At 37.2% G+C, this 22,791-nt stretch overlaps 1 protein-coding gene across 1 annotated transcript in view; it reads right to left on the reverse strand.

The window, feature by feature from the left end:
- Window positions 1-14,849, reverse strand: part of LOC104547320 (B-cell scaffold protein with ankyrin repeats-like) — a gene marked incomplete at both ends in the record, with an annotated part of 76,397 nt that extends 61,548 nt beyond the window's left edge. The window contains 1 exon segment of the mRNA XM_010192950.1: window positions 14,653-14,849. Within this exon segment, the coding sequence (XP_010191252.1) occupies window positions 14,653-14,849 (197 nt within the window).
- Window positions 14,850-22,791: the final 7,942 nt, after the last annotated feature.

The raw sequence follows: 22,791 nt of genomic DNA on the forward strand, positions 1-22,791 counted from the left end.
CATCACAAGAGACACACAATCTTGTGTTTCTGCAAACACTACTCAAAAGCTGCACATCACCACCATCATTTTGAGTGTTGCTGGTACTGGTTTTAAGTTCCGCATTTATGATGTTGAAATATGCATAATCCCAGTGTTAATGGGAAAAACCTGTAATGAAGTTGCACCTCATCTCTAATCAGCACAACATCAAATAAAATAAATCTTGCAAAAAGCTAGCATACTCTCAGCATGCAATGGTTAAAACATGTGAGAGCTGGGACAAAAATTTAGTCTATGGTTTGGTAATTATCCATTAATATGTAGGATAAAAAAATACTGGGAGATTTTTGTAATGTGAGACAATCCTAGTTGTTCATAATGTCACATTTTAATGCATGAAGTTTCATGTGTTTGAGCTCTAGGAAAAATCACCGTGTACTTTTACATACAAGCTACATTGATATGTGAATATTACATCTAAAGCAACACTTGAAGGATACAATCAAGAACATCTTTATAATTATAAAATGTTTCACGAAAAACACAGAACTGCAAATCTTATCAAAGACTAGAATAATTTTGTTAAATCACACTATTGACGCTGATTTAGTGATAGAGATGTTCATATGCATTTCCTCTCAATGCTGACACCAAAAACTGAAGAATTCAGTAACCATGGAAGAATTTACTCCCCAAAACACTCGGAAACAGTTCTTAACTACATTCCTATCCTGTGTACCAGCATGTTATGAGCTTGGTGGAGTGCCAGTAGAATCAATAACAGTTATAAGATGATAGTAATTTGTGTACCAATCTAACACAAAATTTCCTTCAATCAGAAAAATCTGCAAATTAATCTAGAGCTATTATCTAAACAAACTACCAGCACTCAATTAACATTTCACTGCTAACCGAATTATAATGAACACAATAAATTTGCCCAACTATTAAGTATTAGAAATGGAAATATCTGTAACTAGATAAATCCAACAGAAAGGTCAAATTACAATTCTGAATACCAAAAATGACTCACAAACTTACTGAGGCTATGATGAATTCAAGTCTCACAAATTATCAGGGAAAATGTTTGAAAGTCTCACCATGAAGCTAAAGTTCTTGGCAATTAAAAGTTTTACAATCAATTTATCAACTAAACAATCTCGTAGCATTCAAATACTCCACGTGATTCTTTGTAAATGTGGGTAGATTTCCAAATCTTCTAAAATATGTTAATATTGTTGCTGTCAGGTAGCAACAACACATTTAATTCTTCTGGATGGGTTTGATCCTGCAGTTCTGATTCCTCAGCTTTCTACAGTAATCTCCTGTTTGTCTGCAAAATAGTCCACTATTTTCTGTGAAAACATTGAAATCTGCAATCACCGAGATCACTCTAAACACAGTCTGGTGTGGAGAGCTGCTAGATCACAAATTCATGCTGAGTTCTGACTGTTCGCTGTTGCTGTAACCCTTCACATTTACAGCAACTGTCCTCTGCTACCAAAAGCATGACCTTTCTGGTTACAGAAGATGACAATGTATGATTCATTTGCATTATTCTGCCAATTTACATGATGTAATATGGGTCCAAGTATAATTCTACAGCCTGTTAGCATATAGCTACTTTTAAACACCATTTTTCACTAGCCTTTTAAGAATGAAAATAATGCAAAGCAGCACTTAAATTTTAAAACCTGTATCTAATTGTAAAGCCCTTTCACTCCTGCCTACATAAATATGGTCAATTTTCATATATTAAGTGTAGTGTCATCCAGCAAAATCAAGATTTGATATATGCAATCACTAGTTTGTCTACATTTGCTGTGAGAGCTATCAAAAGACCTTTTGGAAGGAAATGAAAACAAAAATATAGAATACAATTCCCCCTGCCTCCAGCAATATAAACAAACCTGTGACTACTTTTCTCTCGGGAGCCAATTCTTCATGAACTATCAACAATTAATTATCTCACTTGACCTGGCCTATATTTTTGACATATATTAAAAGTCTTTGCTGTGTTTCCAATATGGTTCATTCAATGCAAGTACAAAACATCTGTGCCTCCCCTGTCATAGAGTTTCCTGTTCTTAAATGCATTTGTATTCTTTCATATCCTTTATAATGTATTGACCCAAAATATTATAAAAGTTTCCAGTCTCAACCCATAAAAAAAGATAAGAATAAGATATCTAGAAAAAAATTTAAAATAATAATTGGGAATATGCAACTTTGTTGCTTTGTACTATTATCATTACTATTCACAAACTCTCCATAGTCCTTTTTGCAGCAAATCACAAAGGTCACTTTCTCCAAATCCAACACATATTTTTAATGTTCTCTTTTATAACCAGACTGCCATGCATGGTGTTCAGAGCACAAATCCATAGCTAACTTTCTCCTGAGTCTTCACGGACTTTTAGGCAACAGCAATAAAGCCGTTTACAATCCATTTCATTTAACACAAGCTTTTCAAAAGGATATTAATCTTTTAAAATTCTTGGAATTCTGCTAAATCCTTCTCATTTTCTTGGTACAATGGCACTTGCTTTTACCAGTGGCCATGTTAAATAAGGCACAAGCACCAAATTCTGACTATATGCTTATGAGAACATGGTGCCACCCAATGTAACTCAGTTTGATGCTCACAGTCACAGCACCTCAGAACTCCACTTGGTGACCATTTGTAGCTTCTCCATCTCTACTTAGATCAGCATACCTTGTCCAATGTATATTTGCACCCTTGGTGATCTTGATTTGCTGGTAGAAAAAGTCAGATTAGAAATAATTCGTTAAGAACAAATTATCAATTCCAATAAGTGCAAATGCTTGTATCTTCTGTTCCAAATAGCTTTATTTTTTTTTACCTCTAGTGTTGGTAGATAGTTAAAACTTCAGCTCTTATGAAGGTGTGGTTTTGTTCATTTATGCCCTGGTTATGTCATTATGTCATACGTGGAACAGACGTTCTTGTTTAACAGTAGCCCACCAGCTCTGATTTTTCCAAGGTTGCTTAAATCCTCTGCTCATGGATTTCTATCATCTACTCTTTTTGCTGGCATCTACTGCTCGCAGATATAGGGTGAATCACTGTTAAAGCCCTAGCAAGGTGTTTACCACCTTTCTGGAGATTTTCAACTCCAATAAGCCTTTTAACTACTCCTCCTAGTTAAGTGCGGCCTTAACATTGTGTTGAATTTTCCTCCTGACACTGTGCATTATTTGTTCTTTGGTAATGATTCAAAGACAAGGATCCCACAGAAGCCTGTTTCACCAAGTGCCCAAGGTCTAACTAAACACATTGTATTTTGTAAGCCACAACACAATGCTGTCCCACTGTACTGTATATGCACACTTGCTTTGTAATTTTATTTATTTAAAAAATTAGTAAGAAATATCATCCTCCTCTTTGCATTATGTGGTTGCATTTAATATGCACAAACGAAATTTAAAAACTATTCTTTAATGAATAATCTGGAAAAAAGATGTGAAGAGCTCTCATTAATGTGCTCAATCATGATTGCTTTCAAAATTCTGAAATTATCTATTTTGGATTTTCCAGAAGGAAGCTTTTTTCTTGTTCTGTATGTGCATGATTAGCTCAGGCCAGCACCTAGATCTGTCTCGTTTAACTTTCCTGAAGAGAAGAACAAAGAAATCTATAAAAATCACTATTATGTTGCCAATGATGACAGGTATCCCTAGGGCAAGCTGATCAGAATTGGCTGCAGATCCATATACCAGTACTAGATTTTGTCATCTTTAACCTCTTTTTCTTGCATCACAAGACTTTAATTAATTTGGAAAGCACCTAGGAGTCATATAAAGTCTCCATGGAAACTTTTGTTCAAGCCTTTAACCCATTTACATGTGACAGTACATGCCAATGACTGGCAGCGTTTTTAAAAAAATATATCTCATCAAAAAAGAACTTTGAAGGTTTGATTAAGTGATCCAATCAGGAATCACACCTCTTGTATTACTTCCATGCCTGGTACAGATACTGATTTCTGTGTTTTCCTGGGTAGCCTGAAGGGAACTTGCTAGTGTCTTCCATATGGCAGGAAACTTTCCTGCCTACTCTCATTCTTCTGGTATTTATTAACAGTAGATGAAATCAGTTGGAATTCAAAAGGCCACAGGTAGCCAACTGCAAGTCTTAAGCAGTTCTCTGATATTTCAAGGATGGCTCCCAGGTCACCCTAGGACTATTCAAAACCCGCCTGGACGCCTTCCTGTGCAACCTCATCTAGGTGTTCCTGCTCTGGCAGGGGGATTGGACTAGATGATCTTTTGAGGTCCCTTCCAATCCCTAACGTTCTGTGATTCTGTGATATATAGGAGCAGCAAAATAATCCATAATCTCAGGAGCAAGTAAGACCAAGTCAATGCGGCTCATAAGACTGGCATCATCAAAGAGTGTTAAGACCCAGTTATATACTTCACACTCACAGTAAGAGCTGTAGAGAACCATTAACAACTTCTGCCTGAGAACAACTCCCAAACCTGAGATATGTAAACCACTGGTGCCAGGCACACGAAGATTCTGGCACATAGCTCACAGGGTTGAGGAAGGCTGGCCCTGTCTGTTACGGACACAACATACAACTTCAATTATAGTGATTGTGACAGTTATTAAACATGTATCATAAAGCAATCTGTCAACATATTGGCTTTATTCATGAAAGGGAATATACATATGTCAATTGTTGCATGTTCTTCTGAGTGTGGGAACTCAGATGCCATTTATAAGTTTGCAACAAACATAAGAAAATAAAATTACTATTGCTAAACACTTTATAGGCCTAGCAATGAACTACTGAATCATTTATTGTAAAACAATATATGGGGGAGGGAAGAATAGAAGACAAAATAAAGAGTACACCTTCTGTGCAGGGTCCTCAGAACTATAAATCGAGACTCTGCATGGCTATGTTAAACAGAACTAACACTACACAGGGCAGAAATGGATTTTCTTAAGCAGTTTCCATATAATGGGCTTGGTAGATTTGAGAAATGCCTTTCCCTAATGGTCATTCTATTGATGTAGAGCCTAAAGACAATTTTTCTAATTAAGCAATAAATTACAGCTATAGGAATGTCTGGTAAGTCACTATTAGATCTGTGCAGAGCTCTGAACCTTCAGATTGCTAAGGACACAGCAAGCCTCTTACCTAACTTTACTCATTAATCCTTGCCTCTCCACATAGTTTTTCTTAGGGCTTTAAGATCAAAAAGCTCCCTTCAGACCTCTCAATGTCACTCAAAAGGTAGGTGGTTTGGGCTCACAGAGTATATTTACTACACTAACTTTAACAGCTCCTTTCCCCTCCTAATTTTCTTTCATTTTCCACCTCAAAGATGAAAACCCCTTATTACAGTTTCACTCTGTGGGGTTTTTTTTTGTTTCTGTTTTTCCCCTTCTGAGGGGCTGGAGAAAGGCATTGCTGACATGCCATCTTTCTTTGTGCTCAACTACTTGTAAGATATGACAGATGTTTGATTCCTTCCAGATCACTGGGAGGCAGCCAAAGGGCATACCTCAGAGAGTGTCACTGAGAGCATATACAATATCAAGGTAAACTTCCTTTTCTGAGTTACAGAAATACCTTCAAATGGCTTCAACTGACAGAGGCAAGACCCAAAACTTTCTTCTAGACTTTCCATTAGAATGCTCCAACAATCCTTCCTTGTGAAGTAAACCTAGAGCTAGTAGATGATTTTAGGCCAATTCACCTTTTCCTTTGCATTGTAAGGGCTACCAAGATGTTTGCATTTGAGGAAAAAGAAATAAAAAGGCAACATTCTCACCTAATAATAGAGTTATTGGAACACTAAGTGCAGGAAAGTTCATGGAAAGGTACAAGGAACCATTGTTTTAATGGACAGCTATGGGGTAGCTTCTCCCTGGGAAAATTTCTTCCTTAACCTCATGCAACTGGTTTGAACCCACTTGAACGTGTTCCTGCGTGGTCTTCTCTAGGCAATCCTGCTCTAGCAGTGGGTTTGATTAGATGATCTTCAGAGGGCTCTTACAACCCCTACCACTGTGTGATTCTGTGTGATACTCCGATTCTCTGACTTGGATAGAGGATCCACACCCTCATGATAAAAACAACACATTACATAGTGGCTAAAAGTTCTTAACATCCACAAAAATCTCTAGCCTGCTGAATCATTCCTCTGCTCCTAGCTTCAGTGGTATCTTAACTACCTGAACAGAGAAATTACATCTTGTATAGAACAGTATTTCATATCGAATTTGTTCACTTACCATGAGAGAGGTTAAGCAGAAGCAGCTCATTTACTTTGAAAACAGTCATTATTTTACATATCTTTACATTATTTTACATACCTTCTAACACCTCCTCAGGCTAATGTAGAGTCTTCATCTACCTGAACATATTTATTTCCACACTGCATTAAAGATACAGAGGCCAGACTTGACATAGGCATGCCACTGATTTCTACAACAACATAACATTGTCACTTTTAATTTTTCTCACTTCTGTCAAGTATTCTACTTGCATTTTGCCTTAACGTCAACAGCTTAACCAAATGTTTGTCACAGGTTCAAACAAACTCAGAGCCTAATAATGCAAATGAAGGACACGGATGATTCTTTTCTACTTAAGAAAAACTGGACACATCCCATGCCAGCTTCCCAAAGCGTCCCTTAGCTAAGTATCTCTGCTGATGTTGCCCAGTCAACAAAATGGTCAGAAGGACCTGTGGAAATCCCTTGGTTTTACAATCTTAAATACAATTAGGAACAGAGGTATCATCATAGAATCCTTTCTCATTTTCCCTGCTTCTAATTCACAAGCATTTTGCCTGAAATTCCATTAGTATTCAAGTTTCCTCTAAAAATTGTAAAGGCTTTTTGAAATGGTGAATTGCAAATAACTGGCTTCCACTGTGTCACTGCTATAGTTAAAGAACATCAAAAGATAAGACAAAATACCAGACAATTTTTTGGAAAAATCATCCTAGTTCTCTTTAAATAACACACAAATTTCAATAGGCATCTCATGCAGAAGTAAGGTTTCCAGATCTGCAGTTCTATTTATCATTCTTCTTGCAAGGAGGTTGTACTCAATTTTATTGTTATGACAGGAGATTTAATAACAGCTAAGGTGCAAAGTTCTAGCCTAAATAAAAGTCTGCATAGAAACTTTAAAAATATGTTTAGTGGAATGACTATGTGAATTATCATAGGGAGCATGTCCCTCTGAGAACATGTGAAAAAGAGGGAAACCTTGACAGCCAGTAAAAAGAAAAACAATAAACTCCCCAAACCAAATCTTAACCATAAGACAACAAGTCTTGATAATGGGAAGCCTCTCCATGAACAGTTCTGGAAAAGAAAGAGAACCCAGTGAACAAACATCTGGTGGAAATCACAGGATGACATTTCGACATCAGCTGGCAGAAGCTCACAGGACTTCGCTCTGATTTCTCAAGAAGTTTAAGAATTTGTTTTGTGAATATCCAGTCACCAAAAAAGTACCAAAGAAGATGTTCACTTACTTATTTCAGTTAAGTAACTCCTAATGTACCAAAGGATGCCTGTAACGAACATTTCTGAACATTAAAATATTGTGGCAAGAATAAAACCCCAGCAGGCTTCACCTAAGGAATCACTAGTGGCTTAGCACAAATTTCAGAAACCAGGTTGATCCTCTTCTCTTTCACACACCTTTCCAGCTATTTTAAAGTAATGAGCTATGGGCCAGTGCAATACTACAGCAGCATTTAAAGTAATTAAACAAATATTGATAGCAATCAGATTAATTTAATTTAAAAGTCTTTAATATGTATCCACTTCATCTTTCTACACATGGTCCTTCCCCAGCAGAAAATTAATAGCTCAGGAAGATACTGCAACCAGATTTAAAAAAAATAACAGTTTTATGCAGAGGAGCTCTGGTATATCATATAGCCTTTCACAGAGACACAAAGGTGGACATAAATGTAAGAATAACACTCCTGTGTTTAAAAAAAGCTGATTCCTGATGAGCTTCTAGAACTCCTTAGCAAGTCACGAGAATCCTTGTTGAAACGATTCCTGCCATCTAAAGATTTATTGTCGTTTGGTGACAGTAGCTTAAAGCCAGGTAAGATTCTCTCCCTATAAAATAACTGAGGGGAAAAAAGTACCCTCAGTTTCCACAATACACTGTTTTTGTAGATTCTTTTCTATTCCATGGAGTTGAAGGTATTTGAAGAAATTCTGTATTCTGGTTCAACTATTCACTTCAAAATAAGACAGAGGTGAGGGGAAAGGGATGTACAATGATCAATTACTTGCCAACCTACATCCCTGCCCATCCTTTAACTAATAATATAGCTTGGCATTTCAGAAACAAAAACTCCACTCCCCCCCTCAACTTATCTAAAACACATGTCTTCCATAAAACAAGCTCCAAGTGAAAATTATGACCACTTGTATGAGTATGTTTCTCTCTGCTACTGAGGGAACTGCTAACAGCAATGAGCTCAGTTACTATGGATGTAGACTTTGCAGGATGAACCTCAACAGTTTGAAAGGAATTGATGTAACTCCCTTCTGGAAAAAAAACAAGCACCTTATGAAAGGCCTATCCAGGGCACTACCTCAACCTATGCAATTCACCAATATGTACACAATTAAATACCAATTATATTTTCAGTAGCTGCTCAAGGGATGCCTGAAGCAGGCAGGCAGAAAATTATATGAAACAAGAAGTCCACACAGAGTTTTGCTGGTGGCAGAGGAAGAAGATTCCTCCATCAGACCACTGTTCTGCCATGGACTGTCACAGGCCTGGCCACAGCTCCTGGGCATGTTAGAAAAGCTCAATGAACCTGTGTTTTCCGCCTTAGCTTTCAGGCAACCAACTCTGCAATGTTAGAAGGTATTTTAAAAATAAAAATGAATTTGTGCTGTCTCAGCTGTGTGGTGGCAACATGAAATGATTGCTTCAATTTTTATATTTAAATAGCATTTATGTCAGCCCTAGAAATCTGCTTTAAAGGCCAAAGCCAACAGTCAGAAGTTATTTGCATTAAACAACCAATAAAACAGTTTCTGAATTGTATTTTTCTTAGAAACCATGATATATACTAAAAGTGGTACACAGTAATATTCCTGACTATGACACATTCAGCAGCACAGCTCTTAGTAAAAGGAGGAAGAAATTGGCAACTCAAAGTGCTGGAACAAAGAATTACACCCTTACCAAAGCATAAATGCCTAAACTGGCTATCAGTGTGACCTCCAGTTTTAAGTGGTTAGGTGACAAATTGAACATACTCCCCTCATTAGTCACTTAATATTTAAAAATTTCCTCTCATCTATCTTTTAAAGCTTTTCTTTCTATGCTGGATAAAAACTTCATATAAGTGATTTCATTATTTTCTGGAGGTGGAACTTTCACATAAGCTTAGAAGACCACAGCTGGCAACAAGAACAAGGCGGCAGCATCAAAGCAGCTTTCAGGGACAGAGCAGATGCAAAAGACAAACATCTCAAATAAGGTCCCGATTATCCAAGCAGACAACTGCTGCTCACCAAGGTAACTTGTCATGAGTACCATAACAACTGACGGCACATATGTTTCAAGCCTGTGGCTAATGGAAAGGAAAAGTACTCCGGCCTTTCTTGCTGGTGTTTGAGCCATCAGTTGCATCCACTAAATGCAAAAGGCTCGATTCCCCTACTGAGATACTCTGAGACAAGAATCACAGAATCACAGAATCGCTCGGTTGGAAAAGACCTCTGAGATCATCATGTCCAACCGTTCCTGTCTACCCACTAAACCATATCCTTAAGTACCTCATCTACCCGCTCCTTAAATACATCCAGGGATGGTGACTCCACCACCTCTCTGGGCAGCCTGTTCCAGCTTCTGACGACCCTCTCAGTAAAGAACTTCTTCCTTATCTCTAACCTGAACCTCCCTTGGCACAGCTTGGTGCCGTTTCCCCTTGTTCTATCCCCCATCACCTGGGAGAAGAGACCAGCACCCACCTCTCTACAACCTCCCTTGAGGTAGTTGTAGGTGGTGATGAGGTCTCCCCTCAGCCTTCTCTTCTCCAGGCTAAACAACCCCAGTTCCCTCAGCCGCTCCTCATAAGGCTTGTTCTCCAGACCCCTCACCATCCTTGTGACTCTTCTCTGAACACGCTCCAGAATCTCAACATCCTTCTTATAGTGAGGGGTCCAGAACTGATCCCTTCCAGTATTCCTACTGAATGTCTCTTACTAGTTTTAAATTCACACATTTGATTCAAGCCACTCAACCTAAAAGCAATTATGGAAAATATTTAATTACTTAGTTCTATACAGGATTAAAATCACAAGACAAAGTAACAATTCAGAATGTTGTCACAAAATGTTAAAGAATATCCCTCTTTTATGCTATAGAAGAAAGAACTACCTCATCTAAACTGTAATGAAACATGTAGAAATTGGGAATGAATGTCCGCTTAGGTAGCTTTGTGCTAAAATGCAAGAAAAATACAGTTTGCTTAATAAACTCCTGGCACATTTGAACCTGAGCTTAATCATAAACCTCATTAAAGACTAAGATTTATAAAAGATGCTAATATTTATAAAAATATAGCTTGGTATTTCAGAAACAAAAATCCTCCCCCTCTTCAATTTATCTAAAGCATACTTTGCTCATTAAAAGATTCACCAAGACTTTTAGAGACAGTTCCACCAATTTAGTACCTTTAACACAAATGGATCAAGTCTTGCAGTGTTCCCTCAGCACAAAGGAAACTTTTTCAAGGAGTTTTTGAAATGCAAGATTTCTGACAGAGGAGGCAGACACTACTGCTTGTGGAAGCACACATCTACACAAGTTCTTAAACAGTGTGATGTCTGAGCATGTAATGACCCTGCATATAACACTGGCACTAAAAGAAAATCTTCTCCCATTCCTACAGCTGTATCAACAGAAGTATACCACACGTTACACAATCCTTCTTCTGTGCTTTGTTCTGATGCAAATCAAGAGCTCTGCTCCCAGCGTGCCCACCAGGCACTCCAGATGTGCCTTCTGTGCCTGTAGCACTCCCTACATTGACACAGTCTGTGTCCAGTTTCATAAAGGAGGCTTTCCCTTTGAAGGACAGGGAACCTGTGCCATACAGATGACTCAGTGTGCAAGTGAGCCAGCTCCTACAGCTCACTTTTCCCAACAGGGCCCTGAGAACCTTTCCCAGAAGCCTGCTGGGGATGTGAAGGGCCTTACCTGCATCACCAAAAAGCCCTGAGCACAGACCTGCACACCATCCAGACAGGGCTGCACAGCAGAGCCCTGGGCTTGAACATAGAAATAGTAGCTGTGGGGTTGCCACTTCTTTTGCTTTTTTTTCCTCTCTCTCTCTGTAACCATCTCAGGTAACTCTTACTCCTCTAAGAATTCTCTAGCACAAAGGAAGAAGAAAGATACTTTCCAGGACTTTGGACAAATTGAACGTATGTTTTTATACACTCATTCTTCTGGAATCCTATTGCTCTTTAAGATATAAGTGATGAATTACTGTGTATATTTTGGGGCGATTCCTTAAAGGAATGACAAAACACAGGTAACAATTTTAAAACAGTGAGAGGTATGCCAAGTACAAAAGCACTTCTCTTGTAATAATGAGCAATTTCAATACTCCAGCTGTAATGGGAAGTTCCTGGAACGTGGTTAAACTAAATTCTACTTGGCTCAGACCCATGCAAATATTTCTTTTCCACATTCCCATCAATTACAAAAGTACAGTAAGTGTTTTTGTTCTTAAGTGCACTATTACAGGGGACACAAATAAGCCATTTTTCTTCCAGCAATTGGAGCCAGCGTTTCTAAAATACTACATTACACATTTGGTAGACTTGCCGCATGCTCCAGCTTTTACTTCTGTTGCATTAGTAATCCACGCCATTGGAATCAACTGAGAAAGGGCAGTACAACTGCATGTCCTAACCAGACTACACAGGCTTACAATGGTAGTAGAGTTGTTTTTACTTCAGTGCTGGTACAAGTATTCACACCTGGGAGAAGAGTCATCACAAGCAGAGAAAGACTATTGTTAACCCTTCATGTACAAGCAATAGCAGATATGCACCATGAAGGAACCCTTTTAATGAAAAATTACATTGTATAAAGTCGGAGTTACCACTGTAAATCCATGTTTTAGCTTGGTAACTTTATACTGAGACTTTATTAGGACAAGTAATAATGCTACTAAAAAAGAAAAAGTAACTGGAGGTATGCATGCACCTTGGATGTTTTTCAGAGTGAAATACATCAACCTCACAAACATTGCCTTCCATCACTGACAAAGTCTACCAAAATGTAAAATGACTATAGAATTGCAATGCATTCTCAATGCACATCAGTTGTGGTTTGCCTGTGCTTTTATCTCTTCTTACAGAGGCCAAACTAGAGCATGACGTTGAACATGAGTGCATTTCTGAGGATAAAAAGAAAATAGCCCATTTTCTGAAGCCTCCAAGTCCCATGTGGTGTGCACAGCAGACATGTCTGAAGTATAGGGAGATAAGATTCTACAAAACTAGTGTAAAAAATAAGTGCCCTACAAAATTAATCATTATCATTAAACATGATAAATTAGCCATGAAAAATATGTTTTCATGTTCAACTCTGACTCGTATGACCAGAAAAGAAATCTAGGTATCTTACTGAGAGCTAAATATCACCTTATTCACTTTCTGCGTGGTCTTATTAATCCTTTACACACAGTGTGTACTGGTAGCACCTGACCATACAAAGATGGCATCTAGCCAGATCCACAGGCAGGGACGTTGGAGAACGCAGTTCCATTCTCTTCAAGGCAAACTCCAAGAGCTGAGATGCCTGACCTTATACATTAGGTTGCTACTGGCAGGAGCTCTCTGGCTCAGTCACCACAAGGATGACTGTGAGCCATTGGCAATAATAAATGTGAAATTATTTACCATGCTGATCCACGAAGATAGTCTGGTTTCACAGACAGCTTTATGCTGGATGGTAAGGAGGATCACATTTTCTTCAGCTAAATTTGATCTCAACTACGGTATCAGAAACTAAGGTAAAAACAACACCTCTATAGTACAGCACCCCTTTGCACTCCTTCAAAAGAAAAACCTCTGCAGTGCTTTTGAGATCTGATCAGATTCATTGTCCAGTAACTGCAAGGAAATATTCTTTTACTTCAGAAAAGAAAACAGATCACACCCTCAATTAGCTATGAGCTTCCTTAGTATTAGAAAAGAAGAAACATCTGCTTGCAGATATTCTCCCATCCTCAGTGTTTTCAGAGCATTTATAAATAACTGTTCAACAACACAAAAAGGTTAAACAGCATATTCTCATTCAGCATCTTGACCACTGCCAAAATGCCTTACTTTCAGGCTTTAGGAGCTGCAATTTTCTTCCCCTTGAACTCACTTAAAAAAGAATAACTCCGCTCTTAAAACACTGCTAAAGCCATCTTAAACACTGATTATAGTAAACTTGTCTTCAGTTTTCCCAGTGCCTGCCCTTTGTCTTTACATTAGATGCCAACTGTATCAAAGAAAAAAAACTTGACAGATCTCTGCATCTTGTCTCCTCCTTACCATGCAAAACATTCTCCCCTACATAATCTACACAGCTGTTATCTTATATTTCTTCAAATACCATCTTTGGTTGTACTGCTATCCATGGTTAACAGAAAAGTTAAACCTATGGCTTTCTCACTTCTTGCACTTTCTATTTTCTCCTCTTAGATGTCTGTTGTCACCATTTCTCTGTGAACATGTAGACTGACACCAAAAATAATAAAAAATAATAATTAAAAAAAAAATCACACCAAAGCTACAGCAGGTCTCTTCACAACATAGACTTACTTATGCCAACATTAACATCTTCTCTTTCTTTCAATATATGATTTACAAGATTTGTTCTCTGAGCTTTAAAATATCTGTGGCAAGAATTATCAGCACCGCTCATAATATTGTTAGCACAATAAAGACTTAAAATATGTTAAAGCTCTCAAATGTTACTACAGCACATTGCCTTTTATAATGTCAATTCTGTTAGATTTTATTGGCAATAGTTTGTGGACTAGAGCTATGCACAGACCTTAATTTGATTATCTTTCATCTGGAAAGGCAACTATTGCCCAAAGCCCATGCTGCACACCCAGTTGAAGAAATATTTACTCCATGTAACAAAAGGTGACAAAATTCAGCCTTCCTTCACAGCGGAGTGGACTGCTAAGGCAGGGAAACCACTCTGTTGAATGCTGAAGAGTGGTAATGGTAAGAGAGTTCAGAGACACCTTTAAAGAAGTCTTTATCTCCTACTCTAGACAGTTGGGCTTGACTACTTCAATATAACCATTGTTTGGGTGCTGAAAGCACCACCTAGCTAGGCCATATGAGCTACTTCTGATTCACTGTTCTCCTTCCATCACATGCCTCAAATTCAAGCAGTGCAAAACCTCTGATCTCCATTATGCCAGTGCACAAAGAAAGTGGCTGTACCCCATTTTGACCCCTCTTTCTGAGACAGGGGGAATATAATATATTTTCAAACAGAAGGACTGCAACATGTTAGACTTTATAAGAGGAGACACTATGGGATCTCAGTAGAACAACATCATAGTTGCCTGGTTATAGATGACATATGAAAAAACATACGGACTTACTGACAACTCTTTGATTAATTTTCTTAGTTCCCTGTGCCCGTACTTTTCAGCGATGCTTGCTGGATCATCTCCATATTTGTTGGTTATTCTGCAAGCCCGTGTGGCCTCAGGGCAACTGAGTAGAAGTGTTGCAAGGTTCTTTAATCCAAATCTGGCTGCACAGTGAAGGAGAGTAGGAAATTCTTCCAAATGACTATCTGTATATGGAAACAAAGTTTTTGTGAAGAACAGTTTTGCTTTTATGGAACATCTTCCACCTTCTCTTACAAAAGTCCTTCAAATATTGGTGCTACGGAATCACAGTTATCAAATTGCCAATACACAACTGGCATTCAAAGAGCAATTCCTCCAACTAACAGTTTTACAATACACATACATATTTTAATAAAGGATCCTTTAGCGTAACTTTTTTTCTTGACAGAGGGATTTTAAACCACTTCAGTTCTATTGAGAAATAAGTTTTCTTGCAAGAGGAAGTAAATTCTATAGACAAGAGATGCTTTTGCTTAGACATATATCATTATGGAATGATAATGAATATATTTAGGAATATTTTTTAATTTGAGACATTAGAGTGGGAAATTTTTACAGGTTCATGGTGCTATGTTTTCATATAAAAGACATTTCTGAAAATTCACATGATTACCAGAGACTTGCAAAAATTTGCTTATCCCTGTAATGAAAAAAATCAGAGAATTAACAGATGAACGTATCAGATAATGGTTTTTAAGATTTATCTAAAATAGCATTATATTCATTTCTATCACAGACTTAATTTTTACCTTGGAGAACTGGGGAGAAAATTAAACTGAAGTCAGTTTATCATTCCAACATAGTTGTGTATTGTAACTCTACAAGCCCCAAGTTACATACAGCAACAACAACAACAAAAACCAAAGTGATCAAGCATAAAGAATGCTTCATTCTGCCTTCAAACTCTACTTTCTAATCACTTGTGGTTTGTTGTGCAGTGATTTGCCTGTATATCAGCATGCAGTATATCTCTTTTCCAAGTATGCATCCAGTCTGCCCCAGGCACCATCAACTTCTTGCACCATAGCACCTCAGGGTCTTTTAGCAGTGTCTTTACCATCCACTGCACGAAGAAGTGCTTTCTCTAGTTTGTTGTGAACCTGACTCCTGCTAGGTCCAATTGATGGTCCCTAATTTGTCTTATTCCACATCCCTGTCTGCTCTCTCTGCACTTCTTGTGATTTGCTTATTCCCAGAACTTCGTTCTTGAAAAGCTCCGGTCTACTTAATCATGCCTTACAAAGAATCAACTCCATCACCCACACTGCTCTTTTCTGAACCTGTCCCAGCTTTAATATACCTATTTTGAGATGAGAGGAGAAGAGCTGCATAAGATACTCAACTCGTGGGTGAGCCATGTAATTTATGCATTGTCATAATTATGTCTGTTTTGTTCTCCATTCCTTTTCTAATAATTCCTAGCATTTCATTTGCTTTTTGATCTGCTGCCTAGCAACAAGTCGATGTTATCATGGAACTGCGTGGTCTTACTCCTCAGTGCTAACAGCCTGCTGAAAGCCTCTCACTTTGTATGACAACATAGGATGGCTTTTTCCACTTGCATAACTTTTGTTTCTACCTACAATTAATGTCATCTGGCATTTTACTACATAATTATTAAATCTCATAAGGCCTTTCTTCCTTTTTTTTTTTCCCTCTTGCCATTCGCCCTCCTCCTTACTAGCCTGAGTACTTTGTATCACTAGCATAACTTTTTTCCAACTCTGTCTTCTGGTTTTGGCCAGTTATTCATCCATGCCCAATCAACTACTGACTTGATTAGGTTTGCTGACTCTCACAAAAAACTGCAAGAAATCTGTAAAGCAAGACTTCATATTACAGAAAATTTATTTTATTACAATTTCTATTAACTTGTCTGGTAGAGACAACACATTAACCTGCTTCTAGTTCTCAAGGTCCTCAGAGAAATTTGGTTTGGGAAGTTATACCTTCTAGTATTACAGAACTGAAAAAAAATGCACACTACTGTTATAAAATCCAGCTATTTTACATTTCCATTTCCTCAGAGCTCTTAATGAATACCAGTTAGTCCCAGTCATTTTTTTGTGTCCAACCTGCCTATTTTTTGCTATAACTACATGATTCCTTTAGCTCCAGACAGTCTCTTTGCATGTGTCTTCCAACCAGGACTACATCTTGGGATTCTACAATTTCTTCCAGTTTTCTTGAGTTCTCTTTTATATCCCAGTCATCAGCTGTCCTACAGATTAGCCAGCACATTCTAGCCCTTTGTATGCTGGAAGAAAGACTTGGTAGTAGTTAAGACTCCTTTAGGAATTCTCTTAGCTGCCAGTCTAACAAACTTTCTTATTTTTACTTTCTTCTGCATATTAAAATTTGGCTCAGCACTGGTGAATTTGTGTACCTTTGCTCTCCTGCTCCCATTTTTGCTCCTGCAGAATGTTAATATGGGAGAGAGTAAAACCTCACCCCACCATTAGATAAAAGGACTGAAGGAACAAGTACAATTCTTGGAATAGGCATAGCTGAGTACTGATCAACCAGAAAAATTGTTAGGACAATTCTTGACTGCCTTTTGGACAAAAAATATTCCATCACTACCCACTCCAATGTTGTTTTGACACAAGGTATTTGAGTGGGCTACATTTTAGTCAAAAGTCACATTAACAACCCTAAGCTGATTCTTAAATAGATTGAGTGTTGCTTGACTTTTATTTCCACCAGGCAACCAAAAATCCAATGAAGAAACTGTAAATACACAGCACCTTTGTAAATCAAGTCACTTATTTCAGAAGCCTTGTCAGGCTGAGCTTCTATCAACAAGGATATATGTTTTAGCTTATATTCCTTTGTATTTGCAGTGTGCTTTAAAATTCTTTGAGTTACAATAGGTAATCTTAAAAGTGTATAGCAGCAGTTTTGGAGAGAAGTAGGTGCTGCACAACTTCTTTACTCCACGTTACTCTAGAATTTAAGTGAAGTTCCACAAACTGGACTTCATTCTGTAATTAGAAGAACTATAAATGTTACCCCACACTAAATCAGTTTGACTTCTTATTTTTGTCTATACTGTGCTAACTGCAGGGAAAAACTAACACCCACCCCAGGGCAAATATATACCAACTTAAGGAGCTGTTACACAAGCAGAAAAATAAAAGCATGGAAGCAAGCTTAAGGCTGGGACAACAACATTAAAGCTAAGTGTAATTTGACACATTATACAGGATTCTCAAAAAACATCCACAAATCATAGTCAAATTTCATTTCTTATTGCTTCTGTCTTCTTTTTTTCCTTTTTCTGAAATGTCCAGCAATGAAATAGGTGTTAAGCAGTAATTTTACAGAAAAGCAAATTACATGAACTCTAATCAATAGTCTACAACCTGTTAGCAGACTCCTGAAGTTCAAATATAGTCAGTAAAAACAGCCTTAAGTATTAGCAATACGCTTTAAAAATTCCACTCCATGCTAACAAAATATGGAACAATTGGTTACAAATCCAAAAGAGGAAACCAGTCTGTATTAACAATGGACTGGATAATACAATTTCTTCATCAATATAAAGAGAAAGAGTCAGTAGTATTCATAAGCCTGTTCTAGGCTTATATCAGAATTTTCAAAGTAATTCAAAATAGAAGTATCCCTGAACAAACCCTAAAATCTCTTCAGCTCCTTCGCAGTTGAGGTGTTTATTCTTGTCACCACTCAACTGCTCCCAAGCTAGGTTTGATACTCAAAGCAGGACTGCTACACTTATGTACTTTGAACATTACAGAAGACTACATCATAAACAAATTAAATACCTCAGCCAGCCATGGAGGATGGTAAGAAACAATAGAACAATTTCCTAAAACAAACTTTTTAAAACATATTACTCCTTGCAGTAAGCAGAAAAAAGGGCTGTCTTCAGGTATGAAAACTTTAACAGCAGCACTGGTAGTGAGATCTTCTACATAATACTCAAAAAATTACTTAAGTGAAACAAATATTTTAACACCACATAATATTAAAGCACTTTCACCAAGAACAGGAGATAGAAACAGTTTCTGTTGTTTCTTATTTTGAGAACGAGTATTCAGATAAATCGTACAACTTCACAACTATTTGGGCTCCATGAGCTTTGGTAGAAAATCATATAGTCTCAAAACATTGTTTCTAGTCACAACTAAAGCTGAAGGAGCCGTTGAGGGTGGTGCTATCGCTACATACCAACCTATCAGTCAGTAACTTTGTACAACACCACAGCGAAATTCCATACATATATGCAGATCTAAACAGGACTGGTTTTATTCAGTAGCAGAGGTATTTTTTTTTGTACAAGATACAGTGAGATGTTAGAACGAAAGGCAATTTCCAAAAAGGTTAATTTTAAAGCATGCATCAATGCTAGCATCACTATTACACCTCTGAACAAAGAAGCTACAAGCATTACATTATTTTCTTGGGAGTGTGTTAAATCTGAAAACTGAAGATAATTAATGGAGTATTAATTCCAGGAAACAAATCTTGCTCAAGATTATGTCTACTGATAGTTACTATAAATAATTTCACTTTTCTATCTTTTCATGGCATCTACTTCTAAAACAAGCATAAAAGGGAAACTTCTGTTCACAGAGTATTTCAAATTACTTACTTTCACAGTATTAATTTCCACTCCATGCTTAAAATAGGTACAAGAGACAAGAGTGCCATCAAAAGACCCCAAGGCCACAGAGAACGAACAACATAAGTTGTAGCAGGATTACAAAATCACTGTAACCCCTCTCCTAATTTCATTCAAGAGCTCTCTCTGCAACATCTGTTGTTACAGATAAATTTAAATGCTATGGTGAAATCCATTTCTATAATATCTTGAATCAAAAGTCTTCTAGTAATACAAAAGACGATGGCATAATGGTAATTTTAATAGGAATTGAATACTCTGGGGGGGAGGGAAAATAATCACGTTTATACCACTATTAATATACTGTAATTACAAGTAATACACAGTAAATTTGGCTGCCTGAAATATTTTGTAATGCTAAATATGTAGTTTGCAATTTCTATGACCAAATTTTTAGCCATGAGCCTTGCTCCTTTTTAGTAATGTAACTGTATGAATGCACTCTTCTTCCCAGCAAAGATTCGGCAAAATACAGCATTGGAAAAATGCCAAAGTTTTGTCAGGCCATGCAACGGAATATATAGTAACACCGTTAGCTAGCGGACACGATCAAAAAACACAACATACAACCACTTTTGAAAGATTCAAGTCCTTCCCTTCAGACATTGCTGAACTTCTTGGTGCAGAACCCAGACCTATTTTCTTGTGCAAAGAAATCTCATTTATGTAGGCCTCATATCATAGGGTGGTTACATGGACACTTGCTAGAAAAAATGCACATCAGATGAGCACAGATGAGCCTCCTATTGTACAGATGCATTAAAAGCACAGAGCTGTCTGAAATTCCTCTCTTAAACACATATTTAATTAATTAAAAATACTGTAACATTAATGACCTCAAAAGAGACAATTGAAGCCTACTGGGTTTTCTTTTTGCCCTCACTCTAAAAAGAGATATCACTGTTTAAACCCCTCCCAAGTAATTTGACAAAGGTGAAGGAGCATCTCTCTTTCCTCCAGGTTCTACAGCAAAAGCCAATGACAACTAAGGGCACCATTATCAAAATAACAAAGTAAGAGTAACTCACTGCAAGATCTATTTAGTTTTTGCTTTGTTTTGTTTTGTTTTTTTTAAAGTTATAATTGTTCACTTAATTGCAAATTCACAAAATTCAGTGAGCTCTTAAGACAAATTAATGTTCTACTGTGAAGAAATTTCCACCATACTGTGCGTAACTCCTTTAACTGAAGTTTTGTATTATACACAGTAGGAAGAGGCTGTGATTATTTGAAAGCACACATGCTTCAGGCAGAAAATATCATTCTTGAACTTGCCAGTTTGTCACACTGAATTGGGGAAAATTGCTGGAACTTGTATCAGCTGTGAAACTGGAACAACTGATACACTTCAGCTAAATATATAGAACTGAACAGAACTGGTAGTTATTAGGGTAACTAGAAGCAAACAGCTTTTACTCAGTAGCAGTCCTTTAACGAAGCATGTTAACAGAAAAAAAGCTGTCGCTATTTGGCACCTACAATAAGAACTAGCTAGATGTGATCATAAGCAGAAAGGAAAGGTTAAAGAGAAAGTGCCCAAGTGGCATACTTTTAAGTGCATTAAGTTGACTTCCTCAACTTCCAACTGACTTTGAGGCCAGTGTTTACTTTTTAATTAAAGTTCTCATTTACATATACAAGTTTAAGAAGGAATTGCTGTTTTGCATGTTTTGCCCTGTCATATTCCCTTTTCTACTCTTCTCTGCAGAGCATTCTGGAACACCTTGGCTATGAAAGAGCATAAAATCTAATATTTCTGTATTGTAGCACTGTCTTAGCCTGCGGGAATTTTCACTGAATTGCAGTAAGCAAACAGAAGAGCCTATAGTGATATTTCTACAGATCTTGTAAAACATCCTTCTTTTATTTCCCTAATTACTGATAAAGGACATTACTTTTTTTTTTTAGCAATTTATATAGACACTTAGTGACTTCTATAGTGTCCATATCAATTAAACCAAACAATTATTTAAAGGCCCATCTGCTTCTTCTCCCCTAGTCCATCATTTCTTCTATTGCTTTGCTGGCAGCTGAAAAACCAGACTCTATTTCCTCTTTTGCAATAGATGTTTCAGCTTGAAAGAATTACATAAACTGAGATAAGAATTGTTACATTGCTAGCAGTGTTAGGTGACAAAAAGCAGTATTTTCTACAAAAAGAGTAAATTCAGGACTTTTCATAAGCCTTGATGTTTGAGTATAATCAGAGAAATAGCAACAGGTTACTTGTAAAAAAAATTCATCAATATTTCCTACTCCTATTCCACTATTCATTAATAGTGGAAAAAGAAGTATGTTTTCCTCAAATAATCTGCCATCTCTTCGACAGGAACCCGTGCACCAAGAATTACTAAACCTGAGGACTGAAGAGCAAAATCAAAGCTTCACAAAGTTTTGAAACAGAAGTTTGGATTTGTTAGTATGTTTTAACTGGATTCTATTACCAGAATATAAAGGAATAATGTACATCAAAGTACCCTGAAATCAGTTTGGTACAGAATGTACAATATTCAGGACAGTCCAGCTTTAGTTCTATGCTTCCACAAGGGATGGAGGACACTATCACTAAAAATCCCAGACATGCCTTGGCTCCATCTTTCAGTTAATGCTGCTATTAAACACAATTGTTTTCCAGTGGCTTCTATTCAGTCTGTGTTTAGCTTTTTCATCCAATTCGGCTTCCAGTATTTCCCTTCAGACACTGCAGAATAATCTCTTTAAATATCACTAAAACATTCTTACCTTTGATAAGCTGAATGAAAGTCTATCTTAATTTTTCTGTAATGCTAGTAGGTAATACCCATGCATGATCCTAAATATATTTTGACAATGTTCAGATGCTTTCATCTTCTTTAGAATGACATAAACACATATAATGCAACAACATCAAAAAAGCAATTAAAAAAAGGCACAGTTCAGTTCTGAAGTGTGCACTTTATTTCTGGCAAGTTTTACATACAGCATTTCCAACAATATTTTTCTGGCAGAGACTCCCAATTTACTTTTTGGTTACTAGAATAGCTATTAGACTAGGATACTTCATCAAAAGCAGGCAACTGAAACTCATCTTATGCATGGCAAAATACCTTCCAATGGCTATCATTGGAAACCATGATTTCTAAAAAAAAGGAAAAAAATCAGCACAAATTTCTTTTACCATTTCCAATGTTGCCTTTTATAAATCAATTTCTGTTGAATAACAATGACAAACTGAAGAAGAGGTCAAACAACAAGTAAAGATAAAACATCATCACTGCCTCCATTTAGGCAGAGATGCAATTTCCTTCCTGCATGTAGTCCAGCAAGTGAGATTCCATAAAGAAAGAATATTACATACATGATGAAGTGCTTGCAGGGCTAGAGCCCTAAGTTTCAATATTGCAACAAGCTTCACAAATTCTGATTTGCTGCTCAAATAATTATTCTTGCTTAGATGACACTAAGTTGGGAGGGAGTGTTGA

This window comes from Mesitornis unicolor, unplaced genomic scaffold (genome assembly GCF_000695765.1).
Source record: "Mesitornis unicolor isolate BGI_N332 unplaced genomic scaffold, ASM69576v1 scaffold25549, whole genome shotgun sequence".
In the NCBI taxonomy this organism is placed as follows: Eukaryota; Metazoa; Chordata; class Aves; order Mesitornithiformes; family Mesitornithidae; genus Mesitornis; species Mesitornis unicolor.